Source organism: Lates calcarifer, linkage group LG10 (genome assembly GCF_001640805.2).
Source record: "Lates calcarifer isolate ASB-BC8 linkage group LG10, TLL_Latcal_v3, whole genome shotgun sequence".
In the NCBI taxonomy this organism is placed as follows: Eukaryota; Metazoa; Chordata; class Actinopteri; family Centropomidae; genus Lates; species Lates calcarifer.
Window position 1 is genome coordinate 6,305,965 of NC_066842.1, and position 17,390 is coordinate 6,323,354.

The 17,390-nt window shown below is 40.5% G+C and overlaps 1 protein-coding gene across 7 annotated transcripts in view; it reads left to right on the forward strand.

Moving 5' to 3' along the window:
- peak1 (pseudopodium-enriched atypical kinase 1) overlaps positions 1–17,390 on the forward strand; it is a 97,118-nt gene that overhangs the window by 58,639 nt on the left and 21,089 nt on the right. For all 7 annotated transcript variants that reach the window (XM_018675899.2, XM_018675903.2, XM_018675905.2 and 4 more), the window contains one exon: positions 11,848–15,371. In XM_018675899.2, coding sequence (XP_018531415.1) covers positions 11,983–15,371 — 3,389 coding nt within the window. In that variant the 5' untranslated portion in view covers positions 11,848–11,982. The remainder of the gene's footprint in view (positions 1–11,847; positions 15,372–17,390) is intronic.

Consider the following 17,390-nt stretch of genomic DNA (forward strand, 5'->3'; position numbering starts at 1 on the left):
CTTGAAACTGGAGTGACATACAGTGGAATCATTTTGGCAGCATCCCTCTGTGGATACAAGCTGAAATTTAGTTCGAAATTGAGAATTATGTGGAACCAGTCAGCAATGACTTGGAGTGGATTTGCTCCTGAAATTGAAAGCTGGTTGGCATGTGCCCACACTCATGTGTACACACACACACACACACACACTCAATCATTCCCTCACACACGTCTGGGGAAGATTTTGCCAAATCTGTCATTGTCACATACCGCAGGTAATGTTGTTCGACATTACTCATCCTGTACTGCATTCAGACTTTTTTCAACTAAAGACAGTTTAAGCTGAAAGAGACTTTACGTTACGCACCATCAGCATCCACAACTAAGTGAAGAGATTAGTCAATGGCACCCACTAACTATACTTTGAGGTGATATTGCCTGAATGGCTGGGGGAAATGTTTGAAGGTCATCACTTTAAATCCCTGGATGAGCTTAGAAAATCTGAGGGAAGGAGGCAATAAGTGCAGCCTGCACTTCATTTACTGTCGGAGTGCCCTTCACCAAAGTGCTGCACTGAACTGCTCAGAGCCTGTAGTTGTACTGGCAGTACTCCCAGCTGTGGCTGTGTATAATATGCCCTACAATGTCTAGGTGAAATGATTTACACATATATGAGATAGGTAAGGGATAGAGTGGTACGTGATTAACACAAATCAGGTCAGACCTATAAATTAACCACATTGATATATGACCCTTTATCACCTTAGTTTATGTCTGATAAGTAAATTGCAATTCAAGTCTTTACAAACAAAAACCAACTTCAGGGGATCAAATATGTTTGTGTATAAAGAAAGCCCATGCGCCGATATACACATATCTGATTTACCGAAACTCCACTTAAAAATTCCAGTACTGGTCAAACTATGGTTCATATTTACATTATTTAACATTTATTTGGCAGAGATTCATCCGGAGTGACTTCTTGTTTTTGTTTTTCTCCCACATGTACACCCATTTTAATGTATCACTGTATGTTTCTCAACATTGTTTTCATCCTGCAAGGAAAGTATGTACTCAAGTGAACTGAAAACACAAACTGTTGAAAAAGCATGAACTGGCATATTTAGTATGAAACTGAAATAATAATGGGATATGTATTCTTTTTACATTAAGCTTGTAAACAGATGGGTCTGTGCAAACAGTGAGGAAATGATCAAATGGGATGATTTCTAATAACTCACACAAACACCTTCTCTGTGTGCTAAAATAGTTACACTCAGGTTTTACTAAACATACCATAGATTCATAAATAGCATGTAGGCTGTAGCATGAAGTGTGACAGAAAGTGACATTGGTTAACTGGTGTGTCACTAACAGTAATGGAGTATGTGGTGCTTGACTGATTTCCCTTCTATCCCAAATAACATCTTGAAAGCTTTTCATGTAATACAGTGAGAAAAATGATGGCAGATTGTTTTTAAAGAACTTGTGATGACATAAACTGGATTACTGTTGTCTTAACAAACAACTGAGTACACAGCTTTCTCCCACCGCCCGGCTTCTTGCACTGCAGTTCGTTCCCTATTTGATATCTATTCTGCTCTTGTCTGTCCCACTGCCATGGCTGTCTTATCGTTCAAGCCCTCTGCCATAAAATGGCAGAAAATCCCATATCCCATCTCCTCATGGCTTCAGCTTTCAGCCTCAGTTATTCCACTATTATGTTCCAGGCTCAGCGAGCTCCTACTCCCTCTCTGTGAACGTGCTCTGGGTGGGAAATGAGCTTCTGTCCTCAGCATACTGACTTTACTCAGGGGAAAAACATTGGCTCTCTGTGGAGAGGTGAGTGTGGTAGAACCTGATTTGAAATTTCAACGTGAGCCTTCTGTCTGGTTTTGATGCCTCACTTCTTTACATCCCAATCTCTCCATCTCTCATTCTCTTCAGTGGTCCCTGTTTCCTTTTTTGTTGTGTGTTCTCTCTTTGTTTCACCTAGTCTCCTCTGTTCAGTGACACCTATATCTCAGAAATCTCATATGAAACTTAAATTTCTCCATACATATGAGTTTGTGCTTCTCTATGGTGCAAAACTGGTGTCGATACAACTGCACTGTTGCTTTCTAAGTGTACTACTGAAATGTGAGACTATGTTGGCATTAAGAAAACTGTCTGGAAACACCACATTGCTGTGGTATCACAGAATCATAAAAGGTCACTGTGTTACTTTCTTAGTCTGTGAATGTCCATACGCTGGACTAAAGACCCTGCTCATGACTGTGACAGTACTTGCCTGGTGTTCAGGCTCACAGCATTTCCTCAGGATTCTGTACATCTGAAACCAAACCTTTTTGCACTTATAACTACCAACTGCAAAAGATGTTAGTTGTACACATACAAATGTCCCGAACTGACCAAACTGGCTCTTGTAGAGAATCTCCACATTACAGTAATTTAACACAAAATTTGAGTTAATTAGTTGAACAGTATGTAGTCGCTATGTAAGTATGTAAGTCACTTCCTGGTCCAAGTCCAATGCATGGGTGTATTATGAGACCTAATAATAGCTCTCATAATACATCCATGGTCTATTATCTATTGCAACAGTAGTTTTTTTACCTTTTTCCCAGAACATTCTAATCCTTTTATAAACAAACAAATAAATATTTGAAAGTAAAATGAAATAAGAAACTCTGTGATGTTGTCTGGTACTCCATGCCCCAGAACCTCCCATTGCCCACATCTAAATTTAAAAGACACTTGTGTGCAATGTGGAGGGTTAAGAGTTGTAGTTTGCAAAGATATGGGGCCTTGAGAGCATTTGATTAAGACTGGCAATAGTAATAGAATAGTAGACTGGGTTTCCGTGCAGTTTTGATGGTTCCGTGGGTGTGTGAAGCTAAAACAGAGTATTAAATTGCTCATTAAAGATGCAAAGCAGTTACTTTTTTCCTGTCCCCACCATGTTTCTCTCTCACTCTGTCCCTTACAGTCAAATGCTCTCACCACTCACACACAAGCACACATTTGTGACACATACCTACAGACAGCATGATCGATTTCCCTTCTCTCCATCTAGCAAGTCAAACAGCCAGTCACCGGTCTGCCTGAGTCGGGATCAATTTTTACCCAGGTGGAAACGGGGGTACAGATGAGATTGGGGTAGTGATTCTGTTTTCTGGCTGAAATGTACTGGATGCTAAATGCACAGTGACATCGTGGCAGTCTGTCTCTGACAGGTCCCAAATGCTTTATCTCCCTCAGAATGAGTATTTCTCTGGCATGTCAGTTCACTGAGCTATAACTGATGGGGGAAGTGATGAGGGAGGCCTCAGGTGTATAGGATGAATGAAAAAGATGAAAGGGTGGTGTAGGTATGGAGGTTAAAAAAATAGGCTGTTGATATTCAAAGACTTCCCTTTGTGTAATCGTTATGGATTACATTAGAAATTTAAGCAAAGGCACTTTGATGTTTTCTTTGTTTTAGAAATCTATTATTTGTAATTATGTATTCAAGGAGAAATATTTATTTCAAAACGTAGGACAATCTTAGTCATGTATACCAATCTAAAATTCCCAGTGGGTGCATTTATTTGACTCCAGTTAAACTGGGCTGGGATACAGAGATCCATATTGAAAAAAAAAAATTCTTGACAACTTGCCCTCTTATTTTCCTTTAATGTGTGACTGCTGGGGGTTAAATGGTGAAGTAGTTGTCACGCTGAGAGGATCTGTCTATTGCACTCTGATTGCATTCACCTTGTTGCAAGATTGGGGCTAATTTGCTGCATACTAAACTGATTTCTTGAACTATTTATTTTTAGAAAGTCACACACAGAGGGAAATATTTTATGCATGAGTCTCACAAGGGTAGCTTTCAGTAAATCAATTTCTATCCCACTAGTCGCTCTTCAGAAGTTATTCTTATCCCAGTACAAATCTGGGTCTCACTTGGCACTCCCATGGGGCTTGTGTCTTGGTGGTCATGGCACCAAGCAGCAGGTGTTGTGTGATATCTCGCCTGGCACAAAACCAGACAGTTTGCTGCTATCAAATCAGGAACAGATGGTCACAGATCGATGGCTAACACTGCATCTCATCTGAACGGCTAACTCTGCAAACGCAGTCGCAGAAACAGAAACCCACCCTCAGACTTCCCATCATATTTGACTGTCTTAGTTTTTAATGAGGCAAAGCTTTGTTGGTTTGTGGTGTTTTTCATCTGTGTGACTGGTCTGTTGTTTTCAGATTTTTGTCATTGACAGAAAGCCACAAGAGGCACCACTGGACTTTGAGCATTTTAGTGGTAATATGGAATTGAATCATGCATAGACGCATGGATCTGTGTGTGTGCCTGTGTGTGTGTGTGTGGTGTGTGTGTGTGGTTTTTTTTTTTTTTTTTTTTTTGGTGTTGTACACACTCAGCAGGGCAGTGGCCTCAGCTGTCTTCATACAGCTGTAAGATTTCTTTATATCTTCCTGTGGCCTACCCACAAAATCTTTGACATATGGGAACACTCACTTCCACTGAAAACACAGGTGAAATAAGTTTTGTAATGTGGACAAAATAATGAAATAATCACTTTACATATCATTTAATCTAGAGGTGAAACAGTCATTGGATTGACAGAAAATTAATTGGCAGCTCTTTGGATAATTAATTAATCCTTACAATTTCCAACAAATATGCCACAAATTCTCAGATTCTTGCCTCTTAATTTTTGAGAATTTGGTTCTTTTTTTGTCATATGTGGCCACAAACAAGCAATTTGAATGTCACATTTTCCAACATTTTATATGATGAAATAAAATGATGACAATGAAAATTCTCATTAGTTGCAGCCATAATAAAATCACAACTTAAGAAATACAGGTGCATCAGACACGTAAATTTGCGCAAAAGTTCCATGGGAACAGTTACAAAAATCAGTATAATTTATGGCTGGACTGGACTACATTTATATAGTGCTTTTATCCAATGCACTTTAGTGTTTGCTTCTCATTCACACACATGCTCATTCAGTGATGGCAGCTACTCTGCAAGGTGCTGGCCTAACCATCGGTAGCAATTTACAGTTCAACAACTTGGTCTTAAACACTTTGACATGTGGACAGGAAGAGCAACAGACAAACAGCAACAAAGCTTGCTGAGTGAATATGTGGACAAATAAATGATTTACAGTATATATTTATAATTAGTTTTTTGTATTTTATTTGTGCGTGTTTATTTTCGAACTCAGGACAGATTTATATTAAAGAAAGCCACACTGCAAGTGACTGTTTTTTCTGGTCAGCACTTGGTAAAATGGTTTTATTGATTATTTGTGTGTGGTCACCTTTTAGTTTGAGTTTTGGTGGTGGTGGTTTGCAAAATTTTAAGTCTGACAGTTCTAAAAGTGTTTTTTGAAAAGGAGAAGAGAGGCATATTTACATATCTCAGAGGAGAGAGCAAAAGTGAGAAAAAGCTCCAAAAAACAACCCGAATGAAAAAGTGAGTGGGTATGGACAAGGAGATAGAGAGAGAAGAGAGTGGGGAAATTTTGAGCCAGAGGGGAAAACACAAACAACAAAGAAAAACTTTGAAAGGGAGAGAATGGAGTAGGAAGAAACAAAGATGAGAAAGAAGAGCCTCAATACAATAAAGGAAGAGAATCTGTAAAGTGAGGAGAGTAGGATAGACTGGGGAGCAGCTGAGGTTAACAACAGGGATAATGCAGCCTCTGAAATGAGGCATCTGTAACCTGACCTTTCACCTTTTACAGCTACATGCTCCAGACAGAGCTGTTTCTTTTAATTTTAATGTCTATTCCCTGTCAGTACTGGCACACAGACAGCAGATCTGAGTGTTGCTGAATGCTATTTGTGTCAAATACAAAAAGTCACGCTCACTTCTCTAATGTTAATTAATATTTAATCAACATGTTTCCTACTGGACGTATGGACTTTCTAATGGCAGGCTTTCTCATACCATTACAAAGTCCATACATACACTCAAAAACAAGCACTCAATTCCCTGTTCAGCCCTTGTATTTAGGGCTGCACTGTTGCTGTGTGCTAAATGTTAAAATGCAATTATTGCACCTCTCACCTCAACATACAGTGCAATTTTTGTTTTTCAGGCCTTTCATTATGTGTTTTCATTTCATTTGTAAAGATTTAATTTTGATTTTCAAATTGGCATATAGTAAGTAACATTTTAAGTTGTGGGGGGAAAACATGTGCTTCAGTCATAATTTATTGGTTTCTCTAATAATTATTTTAAAGAATCATCCAAAAATAAATTATTGTATCATATACTTGTAAAAAGAACTCAGAATCAGTGTGTGTTTCTGATCTTCATTGGGACTGGCAGGCAATCTAAACTTGTCTGGCCCCTAATGATCAGATTACAATCATATGAATTGGGGCTATAATGTGTGTTGCCAGATGGTTTCAGACAATCTAATCTGCGAAGCAGAGAACAGTATGTTGACACGTGTAATTGACCATTTACAAAACAAAATAACTAGCACAGAGGGACACAGAGTTATGCACAGTGAATACAGAAAATAGGCTTTAGCTGTTCTTGTGATTGACTTGTTCCCATAAACATACGCTGTTCTGATCCACAGTCTGTGATGGGTTTCCCAGCTCCACACTACAGCTTAAACTGCTAGTTGAAATTTCCTAATGAAATATTTTGTTCTAAGTACTTCCTTGAGATTTCCAATGAAAAATCAAATCAATAAACCAGATTGTCTGTTATTATCACTTTAAATTCATGTAAATATAACAATCAAAATAAGGCTATAACCTAATTAGATCTACTCACTCCTAGCAGAGCAGTCATGTGTGGTCTTCTACCCCTGTCTCAAGGTGTACTGAGGACAAATAGGGGAGTTAAACACTAAAATCAAGAGTGTGTAACTAAAACCAAATCTCGCCACAACTTCTACAGAAATGTTTCAGCATATGGGAATCACAGTAGATGTCTCTGCTTTATGTTGATTGTTTCCTTTTCATCTCTCCAAGCACTAATCAATCTCATTTTATAGGATATAATTGCATCTTTGATGTGGAGCAGTCATTCCTTTACCTCAGACAGTCATCAGTCTTTATACATAAGGGATCCATTTAAATTATCGACACTGATGCCTTAGCCTCATTAAATATTCATGACAGGCAAGTCAGTGATAAACAAAAACAAGACTGAGGAGAATAATTAAGCAGACAGCAATAAGAATGTTTCACTGATCAAGACCAATTATGGTTCGCTTGTTTTTTATGTGTTCCCAGAGTTTGAAGAAATAATATGTAATGTAAAATGTTTACGTCCAGTATTAATGGTGTTTTGTGGTTAATGCTGGCAACCAGTTTTCCAACAATTGCCTGTGGCTGGTGTCTTAGTGCTGCTTCATATCTTTCTAATGAAAGATGTTGCAGTGTCACTGTGGACACATGCAAAGACTGGACCAAACAGGCACTGTCAATATTTAGAACAATCCCAAGGAGAAAAAAATCTTTTATATATGTGTTTGATTTTCATGTCTATGCAACACATCCATCCAGTAATTCTGAAAATGTTTTGTGTTGTTCTTGGGGGTATTGAAACCGATTTGCTGTATTGTAATTCATCTAATTTCAATTGTTGTTGTGTAATAGCTGTTACATAATGAAAGTAACACAAAAATAGCAGTCTGTTATTTGGCTGATGGCCATGAGTAGGAACACTTATATTGCAACCACAGATAGAATTTTCATGTTCTAACACTAACGACAAAGATGATTACATAAGCAAGAGGCAAGAGAGAGTGCTTGTTTCAAAAAGGTTTCCCCCCTCTCTCTGTTTGGTGTCTGGAGTCATATTTTAATGATATGCCTCGTACTGTGTGAACTAAAAATATTGGACTGTTGGGCAGATGGGATTGCTGCTGTCCCCAAGGCATATCTGTCATCCCAGATTAGATGTTCTGGGGTCTTGTCAGTAACAACATGGCACTACTTTTTGCCTTCAGCTTAATGAGAAACTAAAATGTAAGTTAGTTTGCTTGCCGGTGGACATAGTGTCATATCAGTCCCCCCTGTGGAAAGAGGGAAAACTGAAGTCAAAACAACAACAGAAAAAGTATACTGTCAGATCCACCACTGTAGGTTGCTGTTAGTGGTTTAGCATGTGTATATTGGATATCAAATATTTCTTGATTCTCAGATGTATGATCAGAAACACAAAGGCCTGGAAAACTGAATTATCTTATTAGAATGCACCCCAGGAGCTGCTTTTCATAATTCCATCTAGCTGCTTTGAAGAAAGTAAACACAATAAGGAGGCTTTATCTTGATTTCAAAAGAAAATGGTTCCCCCTGCCTGTTTGTCAGGAAAGAAATAATGGAATTACAAAAAAACTCTGTGTGGTGTAGATCCCATGGAAGCAGTTCAACTCAGCTTTTTCTCAATGTGAGAAAAAATTACTGAACTATCCATGCTAATACCACTTGTTTTATGCCTTTTTCTGCTGTCCAGTTTTTGATTTCTTGTGCAACAGCTGCATTACAGCTGTAAAAAACAAAGTCTTAAATTTGTCTTTGCCTCCTTGTTTCAAGGAGGACAAGCGCACAGAGCTGAGAAAATGATTTTGGATGCTACCTACAACTCTCAACTGTTACAGACATTCCACAGACACATATTGGAATTTTCTTGGTTGTCTGTGCAGTTTTAAAAGTTAGCCACAGACGCACACAGTGCTTACGTGTCACAGCGCCAGCAGGTTTCGAATAATGTTGTTTGAATTACAGTCTTTGTTTCCTGTGAGGATGCGGTATAACAGGATAAATCTTCCCCCCCACCCATCACAACTTGGTCAGCACAGTTTGATTCAGGAGTTCCTGTTTTATTGCGTCTGGCCCAGGGCAGAGGGTTGTCATGGGAACATCCTTCCGTACAGGATCTGACACCCATGACCTTGTTAGATGAATGAAAAAACTGATTCACCCGTCCCTGTCAATATCAGCCCTGCTGTATGGTGAGTCATAGCCTTAGCTTTATTTGATAAAACACACGCCTAGGTCGCTCATAAAAGCAGAGAATCACCACACATTCTGTTGCACATTGTAAGTTATGTTATGTTAGGTCCTTCAGGAAGTCATTACGTAGGGTTTGTGTGGTCATTATTTGCTCATTTTGATTTATCATCATCCAAAGTCAAAGGATGAGTAAGAGTTAACTTCACCCTGCAATATCTCACCCTGTGTGTATGGGTTATCTCCTCTGAAGTACACCCTATCCAATAATGTATTCAAGCTGAGTATAATAATCCTTTGGCAGGCTTTACATGTCAAACAGAGCTGAATGAGCTATCTCATCCCATCCAATAGATAGAATATTGCTTTAGCAAAAATCACTTAATCAGGTTTTGCTGGCTGAGGGAGCGATCTCTAAACTATTGATAGGTCTCATGAGATCTGTGTCTTTTGACTTCATTTGTTTTATACAATAGATGATCATTGGGCTGCAACCAACAATTATTTTCATTATCAAGCAATCTGCCTATTATTTTCTCAATTTATCTTTTTCTTTCCTTGTTTTGACTATAAAACAGAAAATATGAAAATGCCTGTTTATGATTTCCCACACCCCAAGGTGACATCTTCAGATGTTTTGTTTTATCTGACTGAACCAATCATTATAGTCCAAAACCCAGTATTCACTTTGCTCTCATGTATGACAAAGAGAAGCATCAAACCCTTACATTTGAAAAGCTGGAAACTGCAGCAAATGGCTGTCACTTTTCCTTGGATATTACTAAAACAGTTATTTGATAATTAAAATAGTTGCTGATTGACAATAGACTGATCAATTAATCAATTAATCAACTAATCGTTGCTGCTCTAGATATATATTATAACCTCCCATAAAAGCTCCTTAATCATTTTCTTTCCCATGTACTGCCCATTTGAAGAGATTATGCATGCATTTGAAGGCAATAGGAGCAATAAAAAAACCAACTACTGTATTTTCCTATGTAAAGTTTTAGCAACTAGCCCTTTTATTTACATTTCCTCTTTATGCTATTTAATTCTGACCCCATTTTATTACTATCCACATTCAAGCTTTTCAGTATTTTATTGCATTAATCTTAAAGTCGTGCCTTTTGTCTGAAAATATCATTCTGGCCTTGAAAGACTTGCCCAGAGCAGGCTTCATTTGTAGAAATAACTAACCAGGTTATGTAACATGCTGATTCCTGTGTGATATTAAACAGGTGTGCATGTAATGGTTTGATTTTAATTGATTCTTTGAGCAGCACACCTCCTATTATCCATGGATTTGATGTTAATGTATTCAAGAGCTCGTTATGTAATTGTGAGAATGTACATTGGTCAGTTGGGATAAAACTAATTTTAATAGTGGATTTTCCTTTGTCTTTCTGCCTACATTAGAGTCATGATTTGCACTGAAGTGGAGCTTAACCAAATTAAGAAGTGTTTTTAAGTAAGGTTTGAAACCAACGTATCTTCTTTGAATATATTTAGATGGGAGTAGTCACAATTATATTTGTGCATTTATTCAACAGCAAATAACTGAATGACTGTTGCACCCACAAATTTTATCCAAAGGGGCATGGGCTGTGTGACAGACTGGATTTAAAATAAGGTACTTTTCTGCTGCATAATTAGAAAAAAACAAAAGGATGTGGCTTCCTAATGCTACAAAGTGTGACCTGGTGGGCTGCGAAAACAGGATGCGTCTGATATGTATGCACTGGTGCCGATAACCTGAGAGAATGTTTGTGCCCAGGTTTTAAAATGTCAGTCTTTGTTATTTTATTTTTAAACCGATTTCTTTTGTGTTTAGGCGGATTCACTCATTAAATGAAATTAGAAACAAAATATTAATTATTTAGTTTCCATGGAAAACAAGTCGGTTATATCATATAATATTGTTGGTTGAAAACTTGCAGCCTTGTTGTTGTTCCTTCAGTCTGGTCTTCAGCAACTGACTGTTAACATTAATCCACTGTCTGGCCCTAAATAAATCATTGCATTGTCTTTATGTTTAGAATCAATAATCTATAAGAATAGCTTCTTATCTTCGTCTTACACTGTTCATCCAGTACAGATGTAAGCCTCCACAACACTTTCCCAATTGTCTAGCTGACAGAGTCAAAACTACAAAAATGTTTCACTGTTCTTCTACTTTCAGACATCACTGTAAATATAAGAGCCTGATAAACTGTGCCTCCATGCCATTCGTCAGATTTTTGCACATGTGAACCCAGCTGAAGCACTTTTGGTTTCCATTTTCTATGTAACTGCTCTAGTTCATAGGATTTAGGAGTTTGAGGTTTTGAGTCAGTGACAATATCAGTACCTCTATCTCACCTAAGCCTGGCTGAAACAGCCAACTACAACACAGGACAGCAATTCAGAAATAATCTCTCTTAATCCTCTTCACTTCTGCGTCTCTGCTTTTCAATTTTAACAGGTCCAGTTGTGGGGTAGGGGGAGAGAGATCACTGGCCCGTAGGATAGAGTGGTTGCTAAGTGGAGAAAGTTTGCCACCTAATGGAGACAATGTAGCACTGGCTTCTTAATTCATTCTCTGCCTCACAAAGTTCATTTTTCAGCTTCCCTCTGTTTGCTCCCTACCCTCATTACTTCAAATCAGCTATGTGTGTGATAAGTGTAATTGTATGGGATCTGATTTTCCTTGGCTGGGTCAGTACTTTGGTCTCGCTTGTACATAATTTTGTAAGTTTTCTAACTCCTGTGTGCAGTTGGTTTAAGTGAAGTATTTTTTACTTTTTAAATTTGTGTTTTAAATTAAAGTGACAACAATTAAACATAAAAAACACATAATTTCATTATTTTCTGTTCTCTTTTTCTTTTTCAGGTCCGGTATCCCCCAGGTTTGAGGCTTTAGCAGTGTTCATCTTTGCTGTACTACAGTTGGTTCCTGTAGCCTGTAGCTTCATGGAGGGGTTTCCTGTCCACTGACCCAGTAGGCTGCCTTACTGGACCAGCAGCCATGTCTGCCTGTAGTACCTTCACCGAACACGTGTGGAAACCAGGCGAGTGCAAGAACTGCTTTAAACCTAAAAGTCTGCACTGTCTGGCTCAGAGTAGTGGAGGGAAGCCTCCCTCTGAGCAGAGGCTGCCAACAACTCAGCAACAGAATCCACCCCCTGCTGGGGCCAGAGCCAACCCTAACCTTACTAACAACTCCCAGAGGGCTGGCAGTGGGTCGGCCCGATCAGGACACTTCCGTCCACCAGTGGCTAAGAAGCCAACCATTGCTGTTAAGCCTACCATGATGCTGCCCTGCTCCTCTGCAGGACTAGATTCAGGTGGCAACCTGCAGCGACCACCAAATGTAATAGAACAGGGCAAAACGTCTGCCTTCACCGTCTGGAATCGCAATGGACTGAACCGTAAGAGGCCTGGTGGGCCCAGCAATAACAACGAAGGAGAGGATGGCAGTGAGGAGATTGAGGGTTATGGACAACTTATCCCAAGGACCCCTAGTGGAAATAACAACAACAGTGGACTGACAGATGTGCTAAAGGAGATTGCTGGGTTAGGTCCTGGCACTAGCCCCACGCCCCTTTCAGGCTCCAAGGACATGTTTTGGGGACGAATCAGTAGCTCATACCAACGGTCCTTGGAAAGAGGCCTTCCAGCCTCAAGCTGTCTGGCCATGGGAAGCAGCAGTAGTGGTGGCAGTGGCACTGCTCAAAAACGGGTATCACTTAGCGACAGCGCAGAGATCATCAGCACAGAGGGGGGTCGCTTTTGTTATCCAGAGTTTTCCAGTGAGGGTGAAGATGATGAGGAAGATGAGGATGAGGAGGAAGAGACTGAAAGGGATGATGATGAACATGAGAGCTGGGATGAAAGCGATGAAGAGTTACTAGCCATGGAGATCCGTATGCGAGGCCAACCGCGATTTGCAAATTTCCGTGCTGCCACATTGTCTCCAGTGCCCTTTGCTGCAGGGAAAAAGTGGAATACAGTGCCACTTCGCAACCGCTCACTACAGCGGATTTGTGCAGTGGATTATGATGATAGCTATGATGAAATCCTAAATGGGTATCCCTCCATGGACTCCAGTGGAGGTCTTCTTCCGTATGGGCCTCATGATATGCAAGGCAGTGGTTTCCTGTCAAATTCAGAGTCTACTACTTCTCCAGAATCATCATCATCACTACCAGAGGATTCTCGAACAACTTCCAGCAGTGGGAGCAGTGCTGCCCCTGCTCTTCGAAATGGCCTACATTCTCCCACCTCACCTAAGGCACCTGTTCCCTGCACTTCTCCTCAACAAAAGGAGCCTGTCCACAGAGCACTGAGTCCACTCAAGGTGACTGAAACACACAAAGCTGTCCTGGCCATTAGATTAGAAGATCAGGATGGCAGAGAAGGCATGCCAATGCCCCAGGCTCTCCCAGGTCAGCCAGTCACTATTAGTTTTAGTCCCACAGAGGAACAAGCAAAACCATACCGTGTAGTGAATTTGGAAAAATCACTGATCTGTAAGCCTTACACTGTAGTGGATGTATCAGCATCCATGGCTAATAAAGAAGAACAAATACCTGACTCTACTCCAAAACCCAAAAACCTGTCAATGCCTTCCAGCCCTACATCATTCTGTCGCACTCCTTTAGGTCAGCCCCTGTCTCCAATCTCCCCTATCTCTCCATCTTCTCCTGTGATGCCAACATCACCCACATCTGTTGCTCTGTCGGGTACCCCCCGAAAGAAATCAGGGAGCATACGTTATCAAGAAGTGTGGACATCAAGCACAAGTCCCCGCCAAAAAATACCCAAAGTGGATCTGGGGGTTGGGAGCACTCCTTGCCCCTCCATCCCTGCACAACACTGCAGCCACAAGTCAGCTCCCACTTCTCCCATTGCTGGGCTGTCCTCCTCTCGAACTGTACCTGTGAAATCCCCCAACTTATCAGAAATCAAGTTCAACAGTTTCAATAACGCAGGCATGCCTCCTTTTCCTATTATTATTCGAGATGAGCCAGCCTATGCCCGCAGCTCCAAGAATGCAGTTAAGGTACCTATTGTTATCAATCCAAGTGCATATGACAACCTAGCTGTGTATAAGAGCTTCTTGGGTCTCAGTGGGGAACTCCCACAGCCAAAAGGGGTAGGTGGTAGGGTAGCCAGCCATACTTATGAAGAGATTGGGTCCTCTGAGAGCGTCCAGTCCTCCTCAACAGAGAAAACTATTTCTGGGAGAGGCACATCAGAGAGAGCCTCTTTAGAAGAGACAAAGGCTCTACCTGAAGCAGTGTCAAAAGCACCAAATTTACAACCTAGAACCACTACAGACTCTAACACTGTGACAAACACTGTGATGAGCTCCATGGTTGGGGCCCTCTCTCCCACTACATCAACAAATTCCCCTGCCATTCTTGCCATTACTGCAAACCTACCTAAAACCAGCCCTACTGCCAATGCTGTTACACGCACTTGCAAGACAAGTGGAGATGCTACTTGCAGTAAAGATGATGATGCAGACTTATCTTTGTCTTCTGGGGCAGTGGTTAGCCACAGGGAAGAGGCCAGTGCTGTACTTTCACAGATTGTGGCCTCCATTCAGCCTCCCCCGTCTCCTCCAGAGTCACCCTCAGCACAAGGCAACACTTTCAGTTCTGAGGAGCTGTATGCTCTCCCACCTGATGCCATGAAGGAGACGCTCACCCGACCCAAGTCGCTCTTTTCCACAACTGATGGTTGTCTTTCTAAACCCAAGAAGGACACACCTTCAAAAGTTTTGTCTAAATCCCAGAGTGCCTCTGCTGCTGTTCCACTTTCCAGCCCACGCTCTGAGCCCAATGCCCCCTTCCCCCCACCAAGATCTACATCATCCCCGTACCATGCTTCAAATATCCTCCAGAGACATTTCAGCAACTGGACCAAGAGCTCTGCCTCCAGTTCTCCTTTACGACCCAGTGAAGGTGACGGAAGTCCAGGTGGAGAGGGGAGACGTATTTCAGCAGAAAGCTCCAAACCCAAACGCTGGATCTCCTTCAAGAGCTTTTTCCGTCGGCGGAAAGATGAGGATGAGCAGAGAGAGAAGGTGGAGAGAGAGAAGGAGAAAGGCAAGCTGGTTGGGCTTGATGGAACAGTCATTCACATTCTCCCACCGCCACCAATCCAACACCATCACTGGTTCACTGAGGCTAAACCAGAGGATCCCACACAGAAGCCAACCATCATCTTCACCTACAAACCAGACAGTGGCAGCACCTCTGGTGACGGAGAAGGAGAACTACGAGTAGAGGAGTGCAGAGAAACTTCACAGCTGACACCTAATGAGAGCAAAGAATCCAGACCTTTGAGCCCAGGGCAAACACCACCCTCCCACAACACTGGAGCTGATCTCATCAGCAAGGACTTGAGGTATTTGTTCAAGATTTTCTGAGGTTTTATTTACCATTTTGATACCAGTAAATTGAAAGCTGCCCCAGTGACCAGAATAACTGTAACACTAATACTTCATAGTACAGATTCTGTTTAAAACTGGCATTTACACAGTTGATAATATAACATAAAGATAAATGTTGTTTAGATTTTGATCACATTTCTGAGATTTAAAAAACATAAAGCTATTAAACTAAATCCATATTGCAGAGGACTCCATCTCAAACAGATCGAACAGTCTCAAATGTAGACAACAGTGTATATGTCTTTGTGTAATTAATAAGGGTTGATGATAATTAAAAACAGTCATTATCATTTAATAGGTATGTATATGTGCATGGTGTAGCTGTAAGACCTGTGGGATTATGGCCTTTAGACAGGATGCATTTATGCTGCTATTGAAGGCTCATAAACAGATAAATCTTAGAGGAGAAGTCCACCATTTCCACCCAACCCATGTATAATTTCACAGGAATTTTGAACAGGTTAATGATACTTTAAACAGCTGTGAGATTAATGTTACTTTTACACAAACTGTTTTTAATGTGCCTTTGTCTTGAAGACTTGTAGTGGAATTCTTAGTAATCAATCAAATGAGTTCACACATGTTCTGCCCACATCAGCTCCTGCTGGTCTAATGAATGATCTTGCATGCAATGCCCGTGTTACCATTACCCACATCCATTCCCTTCAGAGCACTCATGGGGCCCAGCTTAAAATGAAGATGCTCAACCTTTGCCAACTGCTCCTCCAAAGTGCCAGGGTTGTTTCTCTTCTGATCGCACAGATCCTTCATCACAGATTCTAGAGGTGTTTGATCTTAATTTGGCATGTCTGCTCGCCCACTTGCCCAGCCGAATGCATGAGCTATACAGTCTGTGTGGTCTCTTCCTTAATGTCATCTATTACCTGAACAGCAGGCTCTGTGCTTAGTGTCTCTCCCTTCGGGAGTGGACCTCAATGTGTTACAAGTCTTCAACAGTAGTGGGATCAACAACTACTCTATTAATCACTGCTTTAAATTGCATATTCCCTTTAGCTTCACACACAGGCATCAGTCTACCTGCTAGTGTAGTTGCTGTATTCTGGCATGATGAGTTCATGACTTGTCTTTGACCTCCTGTTTCTCTTTGTGTTTCTTGAGGTAAATTTCCTGAGTTATGGTGTCACATAAAGATAGCCTAGGTGTTGGATATATCTTTTTTTCTGTTCTAAATGACAAGCTTGTTTGTGCTGAATGTGACTTGTTTTTGCCTAAGAAGTAAAGAAGTGAAGAAGTGTTTTACTGCTATTTCACTCAAAGATTGTAATCAGTCAAATGGATGCTGCAGTAGCCAAACAAAAACTCATTCATCAGGAAAGCTGTAGACTGAAAGCACTGATAATAATGTGAAGTACTAATCACTTAGACAGCAGGCTGGATAATACACCCTGAAAACATCCCCAATCTATTTAGTGTCAATCATTTGTTTAGCACAGTATTTACACCATTACTGTTTGTTGACAACAGGAAAATACCAAGTACATGATTTGATCTAGAATGCATTAAGCCTAGTGTTAAAAATATCAACCTTTGCACTTGCAAATGTAGGAAAACGACAGTTCCATGGTAGGTGATTCAATAATGAATCATCAGACTCATAGAAATAGTAATTTCCTATCAAACATGCAAATATATGATGCAAACTGACTAATGATAGTACATTAAAAAAATGTTATTAGTAAATTTGACTATTGGACAGCAAGAAAAATAAAAAGTTCTTTTGTAATATGAAACCTTCCACTATAAGTAAATGCTCTTCACCTCACACAAGTTATCTCTACAGTGTTTCCTTACTGGCCCCTGCATCCCACACCCACCAGCATGATTAGTAGGAATAGTGCCCTGGAAATTGTGTACTGAGAGGCATCACTCCTACAGTTTAGCTCATGTACGACTTGTTCAGATGCTCTTGTTCATTGTCTCACCTGATCTCTTACATTTTGATGCTCTCTTTA